The sequence below is a fragment of the Notamacropus eugenii genome, chromosome 1, assembly GCF_028372415.1.
Source record: "Notamacropus eugenii isolate mMacEug1 chromosome 1, mMacEug1.pri_v2, whole genome shotgun sequence".
NCBI lineage: Eukaryota > Metazoa > Chordata > Mammalia > Diprotodontia > Macropodidae > Notamacropus > Notamacropus eugenii.
Genome location: NC_092872.1, coordinates 603,022,022 through 603,040,373, shown reverse-complemented (window position 1 = coordinate 603,040,373; position 18,352 = coordinate 603,022,022). Strand labels below are relative to the sequence as shown.

The 18,352-nt window shown below is 34.2% G+C and overlaps 1 protein-coding gene across 1 annotated transcript in view; it reads left to right on the top strand.

The window, feature by feature from the left end:
• The window catches only part of ZC3H6 (zinc finger CCCH-type containing 6), a 73,828-nt gene extending 60,386 nt beyond the window's left edge, over positions 1–13,442 (top strand). Inside the window, exons 10-12 of the mRNA XM_072634671.1 lie at positions 1,227–1,738; positions 8,489–8,722; positions 11,019–13,442. Coding sequence (XP_072490772.1) covers positions 1,227–1,738; positions 8,489–8,722; positions 11,019–12,514 — 2,242 coding nt within the window. The 3' untranslated portion in view covers positions 12,515–13,442. The remainder of the gene's footprint in view (positions 1–1,226; positions 1,739–8,488; positions 8,723–11,018) is intronic.
• Positions 13,443–18,352: the final 4,910 nt, after the last annotated feature.

Below are 18,352 nucleotides of genomic sequence, written 5' to 3'. Positions count from 1 at the left end.
TAACATTTCCATTTTTGAAACATTATCTCTGAAGGTTAGATAGTGTGCTTAATTAGCATAAGTAGTGTTTGACCTAAAGGAATTTCCAAATATTAAATATCCCAAAGCGTCTTAAAGGAAGTATAGAACCAACTCAAAATGTCCTCAGTTTTGGCACTTATTTTGAGACGTTTAATCTTGGAAAAGAAGCAATGAAACTAAGAGTAATTTTAGTTCATTTATATTAATTGTGATTACATTTTTAGAATATTTCTCTGTGTATGTTTGACTGTATGATGATATGTTTCTATTGGACATCAGCAGAAAGACCTCTGTATCACCCTTGCTAGATTTTTTGTAGGGAGAGAATAATAATGAGGATTTTTTTAAAAGTTACAGTATATTATAGTGGATATAATACTAGATTTAGAATTAGGAAAACTGGCATTTACATTAAAATGTTGATAGTCATGTGACCATAGGCAGGTCCCTTAACCTCTCAAAGTCTATCTTTTCCTCTGTAAAATGAGACTGATACCTTCTAAGAACATTTCATGAAGTTGTTGTGAGGCTTAAATAGGAAAATATATGTAAGGCAATTTGTAGACTTTCCATTATTACATAAGTGTAGTTATAATAAACATTGTGGTTCCTTTCTTCAGAGTATATTTATCACATATGGGTAAATAAGGAAGAGATTTTTTTTTTTTTTTTTTTTTTACAAACATAAGAGACAAAATTGATGCTAAGTTAGCAATGAGAATTTGTTTCAGACTCCGTTGTCCACTGGGGCAAATATTAAGAAAATAAGTGCTATCTTTCCCATCTCATGATATGTACTGTGATATATATTGATGGTGTATTACAATACAAACCAGGAAAAAATGAAATTTTTCTAGACATTTGAAAATATCTAGAATTTTCACATGTCTGTTCTGTAGCATAACGCTTAAAGTTACAATCAAATTTTGAAATAGCTTCAGTAATTAAGACAGAGCAAGATTAAGAAGAATTTCCAAGGAAGTAACAGCTTATCCATAGGAACTGAGGAAACAGTGGAAATAAGAAAAGCAATGCAAAAAAATCATGTAAATGTTAAGCAAAATTGATACTTTAGGAAAAGTTTATAGGTAATATTGGTTCTATCTTTGGTAGAAAGTACTTTTGAATATTCATTTAGGTATTTACACTTTTTTTCTCAAGATTCATGTTAAGAAAAACATTAAAATATTTTTTTCTTTTTACAGGCCACCAGCATTTTATAACAGTGCCTCACCACCAGGACCACAGTTTCAGGGAAACAACCCACATCCTCAGAATATGTACAGTTCAGGGTCAAGTCCAGGTCCTGGTCCTAACATGTCTCAGGGACACAATGGTCCTGCAGTGCACCCAGGTTCCCCTGCACACCACCAATGTACAGGTCCCCCTGGCCCACCAATGCCACATAGCCCACCATTGCAACCTGGTCCACCTGGATTTTTAGGGCCTCATAATCAAACTGGAGGATCCATTCAACCAGGCCCACCTTTAACGCCACCTGGTATGAGTGGTTCCTATAACTCTATGGGCGTCCAGGGACATATGATGAACATTGCTATGGAAAATCACTGTTCTTCAGGTCCATCTTACCAGCAAGGTCCCAGTGAAATGCAGCTCAATGCCAACTACGAGTCTCTACAAAACCCAGCTGAGTTCTATGATAATTACTATTCACATCAAGCTGTACATAATTTTCAGACAGCCAATAACTCTGGTGGTAAGTTTATCTTTGAAATTCTTTGTTTAGTTACTTGTTTATCATTTATCATTTCAAGATAATTTTACAAGTGTGGTATTTATTGAATAATAAGTAAGTTGTACTCTTAGGAACAATTTTAGATGTAAATACATAGTAAAAATATGTTTTTTGTAAGTCAGTTATATGGCAGTGTGGCGGAGTGCTGTTGCATAGATTTAAGAGAAAAAATCAAGATCTTTATCGCTTACTTTCAGCAGTTTCTTAGTTATAAAAATAGGAGGTCTTGTCAGCCACGTAGTTAGTAGAACAATAGAACAGTACATGATAATAAACTGTCACTTTCTTGGTATGTGTAGAAGAATTATATACTTAAGCATTTCTGAATAACTGGTCAATATTTCATGGGAAATAAATTACACTGAAAATTATTTTAAAAGCCAAAGAGAAAATAATATATTTGGTCCTGAAGGTAACTTCTGGGGAGTATTGAATGTGAGGGGAGGGGATATGGTCAGACTTGTGCTTTGGGTGAATCAGTTTGATAGCTGAATGGAGTATGAACTAGAGTAGGGAGAGAGACTTGAAGCAGAAACAATAACAAACAGGCTCTTCCAGTAGTCCAGGAGTAAGTTGATGAGGGCTTGCTCCAGGGTGGTGACAACGTTTAAGAAGAGGAAAAAAGAGTATATGAGAGATGTTTTGAAGGTAGAAATAATGAGACTTGGCAACTGATTGGATTAGGGATAGTGGGATAGAAAGAAAGAGTATGGAGTAGAGGATGACACCTAGGTTGTAAGCCTGGATTACTGGGAGGATACTGTTACCTTTGACAATAATAGAGAAGCTAAAAAGAAAGGATGGTTTGAGGATAAAGATAACGAGTTCAATTTTAGATGCATTGAATTTAAGCTGTCTACATAACATCCAGTTCAAGATTTCCAGTAAGTAGGAGGAGATGTGAAACTGTAAGTCAAGAGAAAGGTTAGGTCTGCACATATAAATTTGAATCATCTGCATAGAGATTATAATCAAATCTATGGGAGTTGATGAGGTCACCAAGTGAAAAAGACCCAGGACAGAGCCCTTTGGGACACCCACAATTAATGGACATGACCTAGATGAAGATTCAGCAGAGGAGACTGAGAAGAACTGATCAGACAGGTAGAAGGAGAACCAGGAAAGAGAAGTGTCATGAAAACCTAAAGAGGAGAGATCAAGGAGAAGAGGGTGATGGACAGTGTCAAAGGTGGATTGATGTCAAGGTCAAGAAGAATGAGAAAGGCCATTAGATTTGGCAATTAAGAGATCATTATTAACTTTGGAGAGAGCAGTTTCAATTAATTGATGAGGTTGGAAGTCAAACTGCAAAGATAATCACTATTTTCTATAGAATTTTAACTTATGTAGAATAGTCACCACAATGAGGGGACCAAATGAGCCTAGAAGCCACCATAGCTAATGAACACTTGATCTCCTTACCAAGGGGGTGGATATATCAGCTAGGAGACAGTAGCAAATTAAAGTCCAAATTTACTTATACAACATGATAATGAAGAAAGAGTATGAGCATTATTTGGTTTGTAGTTAATGAAGAACTGATGAAAATAAGTCATTCTGAAAATGCTGACAAATCTGTGCTGTATTCTGACATTTACTGTCCTTTTATTACTTTCTTCTATGGATAGGGTTGGGCTCACATAACTTCATTGAGTCTCACATCAAGCTTTCTACACATTTATTTTCACTTCTGCTTTTTTGCTCTTTTTAAAGATAATGTTCTTACTCTTTTTTCATTGAGTGCTTCTTGTAAAGAATACAAAATCGCACAATCTCACAATTTGCAGTGTAGAAGGTACTTTGTAGCCATCAAGTCCAGTACTAACCTGAAAAAGAATTCTCTGTACAGTATACCTGATAAAGTGCTTATGTTACCTTTACTTGAACACTTCAGGTGAGGAGTAAACTATTGCTTCCCACAGCAGTTTGCTGTATTTTTTGATAGTGCTAAATGTTAGAAAGTTTTTTGTAGTTTTTTTTACATCATGCCTAAATTTGCCTCATACATTTTTACCCATTGCTTATAGTTTTGCCCTCCGTGGCCAAATAGAACAAATCTAATCCATATTCAGCTGAAAGCCTTTCAATATTTTAACAGCTATAATGTAACTCCTGAGGCTTTTTTCTTCAGTTAAACACCCCTACTTCCTGCAGCTGATCCACATGTAGTATGAATATCACCGTTCTGGTTGCTGTCCTCCTTTCTTTTTGACTCTTAACAGTTTATCAGTGATTTTCCTAAAATGTTGTATCCAAGGCCCCAGATATGGTTTGGCCCAAAAGATTACAATGGGACTTTTTTCCTTGGTTGGAAAATTGAGGTGTTCGGACCTCTGACATCACTTTGGGAAACTCCTATCTACAGATAAAGATGAGCTGCCTATTTGCCACTTAGAATAGAGCTACTTGCTCTTGGTTACTCTAGTACTGTATGTTAAATGCAAGACTTCAACCCTATTTTTCTTGATGCCATAGCTTTCCATTTAAATTGTAACCACCTTGAATATAAGGAATGTCTTTTACCTCTTTTTATATTCCCAAAGCTTAGCAATAGTGCCTGGAACATAGTACATTCTTAATAAGTTTTTATTGATTGATATGTATCACAGAAGGACTTTTACCTCCTTATACATAGAAGCTATGATTCTCTTAGTGTGACTTAAAATTGCATCAACTTTCTTGGTTCCTGAACATGTTGAGCTAAATATTAGCCCACTAAAATACCTATCTCTTTTTTTAGAAAAGTGTCTCTTCAGCCATGCCTCTTCCATCTTGTATTTAGTGAAGGTGATTTTTTTAACCTATGTAAAACTTCACATTTATCCCAGTTAAATTTTATTCTTTTTCAATTCAATCCACTGTTCTAATCTGTAAAGATACTTCTGAATTCTGAATCTATAATCCATTATTACCTTCCATCTTTGTATAATCTGCAAATTTAATGATTACATTCTCTATGCTGCTATCCAAGTCATTGGTTTAAAAAAAAAAAAAGAGCATGTGAACTTGATTAGCCAAAAAAAAAAAGAGTTTGACTTAGGAGGGCAACATCTTGTATTAAAATCTCCTCAACAAGGGGTCTACAATGCCTGTATTAAGATCATATAACCACAGAAATAACTGTTCAATTATCTATTTGTTATTAACATCAAGCAGGGTAGAAAACATTAAGACATAATGACACCAAAGGTCTGAGCCATTATCATGAAACTTTCCTCCGAATGCTCTTGTTTGCAAATGTCTTCGTATTAATTGCAATTTCCCAGTGATATTCATGACTTTATTCAATGAATAACTAAAATGCCACTATTCAAAAAAGGTTAACTTCATTGCCTGTATAGGAGAAACAAATGTATGTTGTGCAAACCATGGACCTGTTGTCTGATAATCAGTACACATGTAGGATACGCACTGCAGATAGACAGTGAACTTACCACAGATGAATAGGAGAAAGAAAATAGGCTAAATTTTATTTAGGAATTTGTGCAGTGCTTTTTAACAATAGTGCCATGCTTTTCCCGGACACAAAATCCATCTTTTTAACACTGGTTTTCTAGTGAAGTTGTGTGTTTGTAAATCCTATGACATCACAGTATCCAAAGTATGAAAGTTATGGATAATGTAAAAGGCAATGGAGAGACGCATGATTTATTTAAATAGGCTGCAAAATATTTCCATTAATGACCTATGCACAAGACATGGCATAAGAAACATTTGGGAAATATGTAATTGGAAAATGATTATAGAATCTTGTATTTATAGGTATAAGAGACCTTAGAGATCAGAGAGGGTATATAACTTGCCCAAGGTCACAATCAACCAAAAAATTATTAAGTATCTGTTATGTACCAGGCACTGTGATAAGCTCCATGGATACAAAAAGAAGCAAAAGACAGTCCCTGCCCTCAAAGATCTCACAATCTAATGGGGGAGACAACACTCAGACAAATAAAAACAAAGCAAGCTATATACAGAATAAATGGGAAATAATAAAGGGAAGGCACCAGAATTAAGAGGGGTTAAGAAGGTTCTAGTAAAAGATGAGATTTTACTTGAGACTTAAAGGAAGTCAGAGAGGTCCATGGGCAGAGATGAGGAGGAAGAGCATTGCATACATGAGGACCAGCCAGAAAAATATTGCCCAGAGCCTAGAGATGGAGTGTCTTGTTGGTGGAACAACCAGGGGTCTAGTGTCACTGAATCAGAGAGTAAAGATTGCGAGTAAGATATAAAAAGTTTCTAAACATAGGAGGGCGCTATGTTACGAAGGGCTTTAAATGTCAGACAGAGAACTTTGTATTTGATTCTGGAGGTAATAAGGAACTACTAGAGTTTCTTTGAGCTGTGGGTTGACATGTTCAGACTTGTACCTTAGGAAATTTATTTTGATGGCTGAATGGAGGATTGACTGGAATGAAGCAGGCATACCCATCAGCACAGAATCTCAGTAATCAAAGTGAGAGGTGATAAAGGCCTTCACTAGAATGGCAGTGGTATCAGAGGAGAGAAATGGGCACAGTCAAGAGATGCTACAGATGTGAAATCAAAGGACCTTGGCAGCATATTGGATATGAGGGAGTAAGAGTGAGGAGACCAGAATGACTCCTAAGTTGCAAACCTACAGGACTGGGACACAGTAGTGTCTGAGGCAGAATTTGAACACAAGATTTCTTGACTTTCAGTCCAGCACTGTATTCTCTGGTTCAAATGCTCATATAACAAGGGATAATAGATAAAGTTCTATTATGGAACCAACAAAATGTAAAATAACTTAGAACAAGGCTCACAGCATAGGTAGGTAGAATCTTTATGGAGAACATGAATAAGAATTGCCCAGAATGAGAAGTCATGGATGGGTTTTGATCAGTGTTGATAGTAGAACAAATAACCAAGTTGATAAAATCACTGAGCGACTGACATATTGCAATATATGCTCTATTTCGATTTGATTTGATAAATTTTAGGAAGGAGGGAGGGAACAAATATTAAGCATCTAGTATGTGCCAGGCATTGTGCTAAGCAATTTACAAATATTTTTTCATTGCATCCTCACAACAGTATTGGGAGGTAAGTGCTATGGTTATTCCCATTTACAGTTGAAGAAATTTAGGCAGGCACAGGTTAAGTGACTTGCCTGGGATCACATGACTGGTAAGTGTCTGAGGTCAGATTTGAAATCAGGTTTTCTGACTCCAGGCTCAGCATTCTATTCACTGCTACCTAGCTGCCTCCAAGGACAATGTTTGTATACTTGGATGTTTGATCATGATAAAATATTTATTTACTCCAGCATTTAATAGAACCTCATCTGTTCAGAACAATTCAAAAAGGCAAGAATCAGGCTGACTTTCTGGGACTGTTGATTTACTGCTTCTGTCCTTTGCTGCCACAATCCCAGTGCTTTACAACGTTACCTTACCAAACCTATTTACTTTTGAGTATGATTGTCACAAATGATGGCAACCAACATTGGCCCAAGGCATCAGCGAATGAGTCCTGGGAATGGGAATGAGTCCATTAAGTAAAGAAATGAAGAAATTCATTCCTTCATTCCTAAGAAAGACTTCAGGGAATGAAATGAGGAAATAAGTGGCAAGAGAGGCAAAATTAGTCTAGTGACCTTGATTTCTAGGCTGTATTCACAATGATTAAAATATACTAGAAATTTTCAAATGGATATGGACCAACCACACTGTACCATTCATTAAATAATTATGCTTTGTCCAACAAAATCAAAGATGGAGAAAGGTTGACTATGTAAGCAGTTTTCTAACTGGAGATCAATTTAGATTTTCATTGTAGCACTTTTTGTGGAAACAAAGAACTAGAAACACAGTGCCCCCACCAACTAGAGAATGGCTAAACAAACTGTGATATACGAATAATAAAATGTTATTGTTTGTTGAGAAATATGAGGAATTAAGAGATGCATGGGAAAACTGGTATGAATTGAAACAATAACAATCTGAACAATGGCTATAATGAAAGTAGAATGTAAGCTTGTCAAAGACAAAAACTTTGTTTTTATCATTATATCCTCAGTGCTTAGCACAGTGCCTTGGGTGTAGTAGGAACTTAGTAGGTGTTTGTTGAAATGAAGAATATAAATGAAAGGAAAACTAAAAGGAAGCCCAGTGCTGAGTAATTGTAATATTCAGTCTTGGTCCTAGAGAGCAAGTAATGAAATGGAGGAACAAAGAGACAGATTTTGACAGACAGTGTCAGATGCTGGCACTATATCATATGTTTTTGTTTAACCATCTTTTCTTTTTTACAAAAGAGAATTAGACTCCTTCGTGCCAAAGGAAAACAATTAAACAAAAACAAATAACAGTGACTGTATCTGACAAAATAGACAACATTTTGTCCCAGTAGTGCTTTATCTCTTTAGATAGACACTAAAGGTTTCTATGCTCTATGGGCTTCGTGGATTTTTTAGTTGTTTAGAGTTTGTCTTCCTTTTAGTAATCTTGAAGATTACTAAATGCCTTTAAAATTTATCCAAAGCATTGACATAAAGCTTTAGCTTTAACTTTTTTCTTATTGTTTTTAATAATTCGATAAAATTATACCTTCAAGTTTGAGATTAGGTAAGTATTTTCTTATAAAAATTCACTTATTGTTGGGGAATCCACACGTTGTAAAGCTATTATCCAGTGAATTTTTTTATATTATTCAATATTTGTTTCTTTTATTGTTGAATATATGCAGATGGAATGTGGCATGGTGAATTTACTGAACATCAACCTCACATGGCTCAAGATTCATTAAACAGTGGAAATGAGTCAGATTGCATCAACACATCAGGCCATAAAACTGCTATAAATGTACCAGATTTCCTTCCTGCCATGCAGAAAGCCCTCTTTGTAAGACTTAGTCAAAAACATCAAGAGGATGAAGAACCAGTTGGTCATCAATCTCAAAGAACATTAAGCAAGGAAGAAGGTAATATCCAATATGATAAAATTTTATCTGTTATGCTTCCTCTATGACTATAATGATTTTAAATCAAAATTTGGTTAGTTCAGTTTACCCAGGATTCCCTTCCTCTGCTTAACTTTGCCTCTGCCAACTCACTGCTCTCTGCCTCACTACAGGTCTAGTTTACTGCCACAGCTGTGAACCCTTTGAGCAGAAACTAAAATGACAAGAGCAAAGGATGATTAGAAAAGGAAGTTGAATGATCATGTAGCAAGAGTTAACAAATGGATATCCCAAGCTCAATATTAAATGGATCAGAGTTACAGCAAAAGGCTTCAGGGGTCAATGTGAAGAAATAGGCCTTTAACTTGTAGTTCCCCTTCAAAATAGTCCAGTTAATCTGGAAATCTAAATGAATCTCCAGTTTGAAAACTGCTGAACAAAGTTAGAAGTACTATTTTGGTATTTAAATTGTAATATTTGTGTGAGTTCGTATATCTGATCTCTACTGCTTTCTTGAATGTTTGGGAAAATTTCCTATTGTTTCTGTATTGTGAGTAAACAAATGAAAAAGCTTATTCAGTGCTTACTGTGTGCCAGACACTGTGCTAAGGGCTGTGGATACAAAAAGAAAAAGCTCTCAGAAGACTTAATAGTCTAATAGGGAAAAGGAATATTTATAGATATAGATAGATAGAGATTTTTACATCTCTATCTATCTATATACATATATACATATACTTATGTATATACGTATATGTGTGAGCTTGGTGCCAGGGGAGAGAGATGTTTTCACATAACATATTTAAATGACCAAATAAAGCTGTATTGCCAGCAGGTGATTCCTAGTTATTTTTATCTTGTAGAAACTTCATAGCAATAGCAGTAGGTAGCTACTACCTATTTCTCTCTTGTAGAAACTACATGATAATGAATTGTTTTAGTCATTTCCTGATAAATAATAGTAAAATAATGCCTCATTTATTTGGGATAATCAGATGTTGGTAGGACTTCATATAAGCGAATTTTTTATATAGCTGAATTTAACAAAAACCTTTTAGCTTGAAAAATTGACCTTTTTTTTGGTGGAAAACATTTCAAAATTCATCTAGGCTTCCCTTGTAAATAGTATATGAAACATAAACCTTTATTTTTATTTTTCAAGGTCCTCATTGTGAATATCAGTATACAGAGTATGTCAAAATATAGTGAAGTCTTAAGGGGAAATTAAGTTGTTTTCCCCTATACTAAGTGCCCAATATGCTTTCTGGCTTCTTGTAGGTTCTTTTTGTGAGGTAGGAATCTTCTCCTTTAAAATAAAATTGTAATTACTTCTCATGGTTGTCCATGTGCCTACTTATAGTGCTTTTCTTTATCCCCCACCTTCTAAATTGTGACTTCCAATCTACTGTAGGGGTAGAAAATAAACAAGCTTATTAAAATTGTATATATTTTTTTAATTTTCTTGTAAAATTTCTATATATGTCTAGGTCATGTATCCATTTTGATCTTATCTTGGTAAATGGTGTGAGATATTGGTCCATGCCCATTTCTGCCATGCTATTTTCCAGTTTTCCCAACAGCTTTTACCAAATAATGAATTCTTATCCCAAAATCTTAAGTCTTTACACGTGTCAGATACAAGACTATTATGTTTATTTACTGCTGTAAGTTGTTTGCTGTATTCCCTTGAATATCTTTCTGTTTCTTAACCGGTACCAGACAGTTTTGCCTTATAATACAGTTTAAGATCTGGTACTATAAACCTCTTTCTTTTATACTTTTTTTCATTATTTCCTTTGATATTCTTGACTTTTTGTTTTTCCTAATGTTATTTTTTCCTAGTGTTATTTTTTCTAACTCAGTAAAATAATTTTTTTGGTAACTTAATTGGGAATTAGTTTGGGGAAAATTGTTATTTTTATTAAACAGGCCCTATCTAACCATGAACAATTAATATCTCTCCAAATATCGAAAACCGGATAATGTTAATATGTGGTTTTCCAAGTAAGTATTCACCCACAGGGATCCTTATGTACAGTTTAGTGGTCTCCATTTCTATTTCATTTTGATATGCATTGCTCTAGAGATGTCATTGACTCAAGTACCATAGTTAGCAACTATGCAACCACATGTGTTCAATGTGTATGTGTATGTAAGATAGTCTAGTCCCAAAAGAGTACCTCACTCTAGATTCTATTTTTATATTTCCCTCATTATTAGTTTAGCTTTAAGTGAACATTATTTATATAGAAATCATGTGCTTTTTTGAAATTTTAAGTTTAAATGTAACCTTTTTTTTAATTTTGTTTGCATTTAGATGATAATGTTAACTGGTATTCCAGTAGTGAAGAAGAAGAGGGAAATAGTGTCAAATCAATATTGAAAACTTTACAGAAACAAACAGAGACTCTAAGGAATCAACAACATTCCACAGAACTTGGTACTCCTACTGATCCAAGACTTGCAAAAGACAAAAATATCGGAAGCCAAGCTGTTGATCCTAGACTTAGGGCTGTCCCAAGACAAAGCTCTAGAAAACCTTCTGATTCTGCTCCTTTTGATCCTAGACTTGCAAGAGATCCCAGGAAATTAAAACTTAATGAAAGTGGTCATGCAAGTCCTTCTCTTGGAAAGTTTGACTTACACCATACAAATTCTGGAGTTAAAGTTAAACAGAAAGGAATAGATGATGAAGAAGAAGAAACTGAAAGAGAGCTGAGAGAAAAAGCTTTCCTAATACCTTTGGAATCTTTACCTGGTATAACACTGCAAGATCCAAGGTCACAGCTTAGACAATTCAGTCATATTAAAATGGATATTATCCTGACCAAACCAAACTTTGCAAAACACATTGTATGGGCTCCTGAAGATTTGCTTCCAGTGCCCTTACCTAAACCTGACCCAGTTTCATCAATCAACTTACCTCTTCCCCCGCTTATAGCTGACCAGAGGCTAAATAAATTACGTAACATAAATAGTGATCTTCATCAAAGTACAATGCCAGCTGATCCAAGATTAGCAGCAAAAGCCAAAAATAATACTACAAGAAGTGGATACTTGGACCAACCTGGAGAAACTCATAGTCCAGGAAATAAACTAGGGGATCCTAGGTTGCAAAAAAATGTTGATCCTAGACTTCATAGGTTGTCCAGTGCAGACTCTCATCATGGAATTGCAAAGGATCCTCATCCATCAAAATTTGATCCACGTCTGGCCAGACCTAGTACTGGTTCTTCACAGACCTCAGGGGCAGTAACTAATAAATCTGAATCTGATTCTCTTCCTCCATATGCTCCTAAACTGTCGGCTTCAACTGGTGTTAGGCTAGGAACACCAAGCTCTATTCTTAGTGGCATTAGTTTATATGATCCAAGGGAACATGGTTCATTGTCTTTATCAGATCCGGTCCCACTTTCTTTAGGAGAGAATGGAGAAAACCAGAAAAAAATCAGTGGCTTACAAAGTAATAGCAAAAATGAGCCTTCTCCTTTAGAAGCTTTACAGAAGACCACTCCAAATGTGGAAAAGACTACAGATGGGCCATTTGACCCACAGTCAGATAAACAGAATAATACTGCTAAGACTCAGCTTAAACCTGAGCCCCCACACTCCAGCGCTGCACCGGCAGTACACAACCTTCCAATCCAGGCTTTAACAGGATTGATAAGACCTCAGTACAGCGACCCAAGACAGACAAGACAGCCAGGACAGGTGAATCAAATGCCAGATGATGATCCAAATGGAGAATCAGAGGATAAATCCCTGAAGGACGTTTTTAAGACTTTTGATCCAACAGCGTCACCATTTTGTTAGCGATGGCTTTATTAAATACTTCTTTTTACTGTTGCGACTATTGCAGTTCTCTGCTGTTTTGTAACTGGTTTACCTCTGAGCTTTATTTATTTTTAAATTATAATTATCAACACTTTTTCAGCTGCTAATTCCAGAACCACGTGCAGTTATATGCTCTAGTGTTTGCAAAGATGTGGTATTTTCTACATATTTTTTCAACTTCAGGGAGACTGTTGATAATTGACACATAGAAACAGATGTATCACGTTAGAGTTGAAAGCACTTTTCATTGTAAATAAAGCATCATGAAGAACTCAGCACTCAACCTACATTTGTGCAAGCTGTCTTTCATAATCAATGTTTAGACAAATGATTGCCACTTTTGTATGATGTATAGTTTTGAGCAATACAGTGTACATTACTTTGAAATAAATATTTCAGACTAAGATCTTCTGAATTTATCAGGCTAACTGAAATATAAACAAATGAAGTAAAAGAAAATCTTAATCCTCATGTTTTAAAGCAACTGATGTTAAGGACATCACTTTTATCCATTCTGTCAATATTTTTTGTGTAAATGATAACTATATTACCTACTAAATCATTTAAAATGTCATATCTTTTCAAAGTATTTTCTTCTATACTGTATATAAAAAATTGTGAAGTATGTAACTAAAATGTTGTTAAAGGGTGAGAATACCTAAGTTGTTTAATACAAAACTTTTTATTTAATTTTTCACATAAAACAATTCTGAATTAGTGCTATAGGTTACATTGTGGTGTTTATGTATTTCAATGTATTTTTGTATTCAGCAGCTTAATTTGTATTGCTTTTTTGTATTGATGTTACTGCAGTACTTGTATTCATCGTGTCTTCAGCATTTTTAACAAATTTTAAAAGATATAGTGGGAGTCTATTAGTGACTATTAAACTGATAATGTTCTAAATGACCAGGTACCGTATTTTTACTTATAACTCTTGGAAAATAGAAACTACCTGAACCGACCTTATACAGAGATTACTGATATAATCAACTGTACACAACTACCAGAGAAGAACCTCTTTTAAATCTAGCCCAATGGGCCTCTACCATAAAAGGGACTATCTTGTGTTTGAATATTTAATGTTCTCATGGTTTATAAATCTCCTAAATTGATTAGAAATTGTATTTTTATAAAACCTTGTATTCTTGTGTATTTATTATAGTGTACAAATAATGGCTAGCCTATTTGTTTCAAACTTTATCATGCACATACTGTTTAGAACTAAAAAATAAGTATTACATTGATACTCATATATCCTAAGCTAAAGATATATGATAGTGTTTGCTGGTAGCAAATTCAGTAGGTAACTTTGAGAGGAGCATTTCATTATAAAACGTAATGAAAGTAAAAGTTAAGATTTTTAAACTTAGCCTAGAAATTGGTCATCAAATAAAAATGACCACTTTTGCTAAGTCATTTTTAAAATTACATGACTAATTGTTTCTGTGGGAACCTGTCACCTTTGGACCTAGGTACTCAGATAATAGCATAAGGTTTAATATTAATGCATGTACACTCCTTACATTTTGTTCATTATTTGTTATTATTTGACCCAATTACATTTTATACTGAGACTGAGTTGTAGTTAAAATAACAAATGTATGTCTATTCCATGATAAGAATTTTTTTTAATGGGAGAAGTACTATATTATTAAGACATAAATGTGATTGTCTACTGATTCTCTTTTGATTGCTTGATAGCCGTGGACAGCTCTTTTTGGTTTAAAAAAAAAAGTCATTCTTTAAGCCACTACAACAGTAGTCATCATATTATAAATTCTGCTTTCCTAACTAAGGAAACAATTATCTAATAAAAAACACTCACTAGAGGGTGTAAGATTTAAGTCATATATATTTTTTAATATATATATTATATATATATATAACATTTATTTTTGTGTGGTTAAAATTGAATACTAGTTTTGCTATTGAGCTTCACAAAGAGTATCACTACAGTTTTGAAACTTTTAAGTTACTTAATAGTGATAGTTAGCTCATCCATGTATCTCAAGACTCCTCATAATATATTTAAATACTGCACACATTTAATAATATATGAAAAGATAGTATCTGTTGATATTTAAGATAGGATCTAAGCCAATAGTCTTGATTCCACCCTTTTAAATAATAAAGGACCTTTCTCCTACTAAAAAGCTGTCAACAGTAAGGATTAACATTCATGAACATAAATAAGATTGCTCAAGTGATAGTTATTTGGACATGTTGCATAGGTCAGATTTTGGTTATAGTTTAAAATGTAAATGAATGCATTATATAAAGGACGCTTTAAGTTTTAAAATACATTATTTCATATATAATTACAGTTTTATTGGGATGTATCTGGTTAAAAAAGAAATTGCTTTCTTACACTGGCATGTCAGATACACTGGCCAACATAGACAATTTTAATGTATTTTTGATATTGATATAAATATAGTTCTTTAATTGTGTTTGGGATATTTTAAACAAAATTACAAAAAATACACAGGGAGTCTATATGACTGTTAAATTGATAATGTTCTAAAATAACAGGTACTGTATTTTTTTATTTGCAACATTGGTAAAATAGACAATACCTGACCTAATCTTATAATAAGAATTGTGGATAATATCAGCTATGAGAAAAGAAAATTTACTAATCTTATTTTTTCCGTTTATACTCATTTTGAGTGTCTTTATTAATAATGAAGTTCTCTTAGGAAAGCAGAACTTATAGGATATGATGACTACTTTAATCTTTTTTCCTTACCAAAACTTCACATTGAGCAATATTCCCTGATATATAAGCCACTTTATAGGGTTGAGTTGAATATTTAAGCCGTTAGTGTCCTGTAAAGCAAATTATACCCTTTTTCTTCAGCATCCATGAAGATTCCAGAGGCAGCTAGCAATAGGTTATGGCCTGGGGGAAAGTCTGAATCAGAAGTTTCACCATCTATACTACTTCTTTATAGCATAATGGTTCTTTTCATAGTTGCACACTTGTGTGCTTTAATTCTTAGATAGATTGCCTGTTGTGTTAGTTACCTGTTATGATCAGGATTTTGAACTGAGGTACAAAAGATCATAATTTATTTGAAGATTTGAAGAATCTTAAATCTGATTTAGCTATTGCAAGTAGCCTTGGACTTCATCTATCTTTGGAGGATTGCCCAACTTTGAACTAGTCTCAAGTCTTACCCTAAAGGCATAGTTTTCCTCAAACTGTAAGTTTAAAGCATTCAACACCCCCAAATTCACCCTTTGCTTAGATTCCAAACCCTAAGGTTTTTACTTTTTTGTATAAATAGAATGAAACAAAATTTTATGGATAAAAAGTAATGATGTCAAGTTTTCCAAGTGTTTCCTTGCATTTAACCTTTTTTTAGGATTTCTAGCTTTTCTTACTGTTAAGCCTCTTTATTTTGAGAGCAGGAGGACATTTGATTAGAAAAGAAAGGTTCATTTAATCCATCTGTATAATTTTTTTTAAGTGATGTGGTAGTATGGCACATCAGGCTGAAATTTTAAAATTATGAATTCATGTATTGGTTCTGAATGTATTTGCCCTAAACAAATGAGTTGATTTTATGTCTATTTCCTCATTTATGAAATGAGGATAATATGGCTGCTCACAGATGTTCAAAGAAATAATAAATAATTATTGTAAAGTATTTTGTAAATAGAAAATTGCTTTATAACTACAACATAAAAATGATCCATCTATACCTACTGGGGTGAATTAAGTTGTGCAACTTGGAAAGCAACGTGTGAAGTTCAATGGTATATGCTGAAGTTATTTTAGAGCCTTTATTCATATTTCTTAAAGTCACAGTTGCTTAATAATTTACTTCAAATAGTTTCAACAAGTACCAGTTTCCTAAATTATAGTCTGTATAATGTATCAACAGAAAAAAAAATCCTTGCTCCAGGGTTTTCATTGACTGTGTGTGTGTTAAAAACAGGACATTTGTACAAATTTACAAAGCATGATACTGAGTGATGGAGTTTTTTAATTGCTGTAAAAGGCTGCTTCTTTGTGGTGTGCTTGGTAATACAAAGTTTATCTGAGGTAACAAGCTCAATCATTGTATTTTGCCTATGGCTCTTAGAAACCAGCTCATCCCATTCTGTGTAGTACATTACTTTCTGTGTTCATGTGAAGCTTGTGATAGTGCTATAAGTATTTCAGAAAGGTAATGTCACATATCAGAATGACCATTTGATCAAGCCAAGTATTTGCCTATGTCAAATACAGTGAAAGCCATGGATTGCTTACAGTGTGGGAGATTTCTTGGGCCTGTGACCTTGAGGTCTTTGATACAATGAAAAAAGGTCTGTTATGTGTATGACACAGGACTCTGTTGGCAAATCTTGTCTCTTTTCCTTGCACCTAGTTAGTGAATTTATTCCAATCTTGTTGTCTGTGGAAATGCAAGGACAGGCTCATTATTCAAGTGGTCTTCAAACCATCAAGTCTCTTTGCTTCCTCTGGTAGTCTGCTTTTGTGAACATTGCTGAAATGTAGATTTTCCATGTTTTTGGCTGCTCTTTATATTCAGCTTGCTGGAAATGAACCTAAAGTTTTACCTGTTGAATTTCTAGACCACTAGTAAACTGACATCAGTTCAGAGAAATCTTTGTGTAGTTAACATAATCTATGTGTAGCAAAGAAGGCCTTTATTTGAATATTTTAAAATTACTTCTCTAATAAGAGCCAATGTCATTAGAATACCTTAATCTTTTGAAAAATATATGATTTCATCTGTGTGGATTCTCCCTCCCCTGAAGCAGATCCAAGTCCATCGCATTTCATGAAATTCTGTAGCTGAAAATTTCATCATTTGGTGGACACTTTTCTGGTGATGAGCCTCTCTGCATTTAGACAACCTGATACTCAGGTGACAGAAATTCAGTCAACTGCCAAGCCCATACTTAAAGTCTTTCTAGCTTGGTAAAACCTGCTACAGTTTGTGCTTTACTGGAGTAGCCTTTGAGAACTCAGGGTCAACTCCATGCCACAAGAAATCATCAGGGTAGGACTTTAGTGGAGGATCCACTATACTTTCCTACAGATAGCTTAATATGCTTTGCAGAACCAGTCTGAATGGATCCTGATTTTCACAAAACTCCAGTAATTAACATCATACTTCTTAGATTTACAGTATTTACTAGTTGCACCACAGCCTAATTTATCCCTTTGGGCATTTTCTCCTTAAAGGGATACAAAGCTAAGAAAGGGCTTTTCACCTTTCCTCTGCTTTTAATGCTTGTGTAGGATAATCTGTGTTTTTAAATAAGAATAAATAAAAAGCACACTTGGAATTAGCTTGTACATGGCTGAAGAACAGGAAATACATCTGCTATACTTTTTATATACCCCACAGAAACAAGCTTAATGCTGGCCATATTGTAAGTGTTTTATAAATGCTTAGTTGATTGGTTTCTTAATGCATTAAACCCAAAGGTTAATGTTAAGATAATATTTTATCAGAGTAGTAGGGACAAAATTATTTTATGGCAGCTATATATTTTTGATTATGTTCAAGGGCAAGCTACTTTGTGAATTCTCTTCTCTAATAAACATAGGGCACCTTCTTCATCCCTTCTTTCCCAAAATAAATAGCTTGAATAGTGTAGGTTATAGTGGTAATTCCATTTCCCCTATATTCTACTTTATGATGCCATACACTTCAGAGAGTACTGGAATACACTAAAATAATTTGTGGATGATCAGGCAAATCAAGTAGATAAAAATGACGTTTTCCCATTGGTCTTTGAGGGGTTCTTGATATTCATAACAAAAGAAACAACTGTAATCATATATCAGTATTT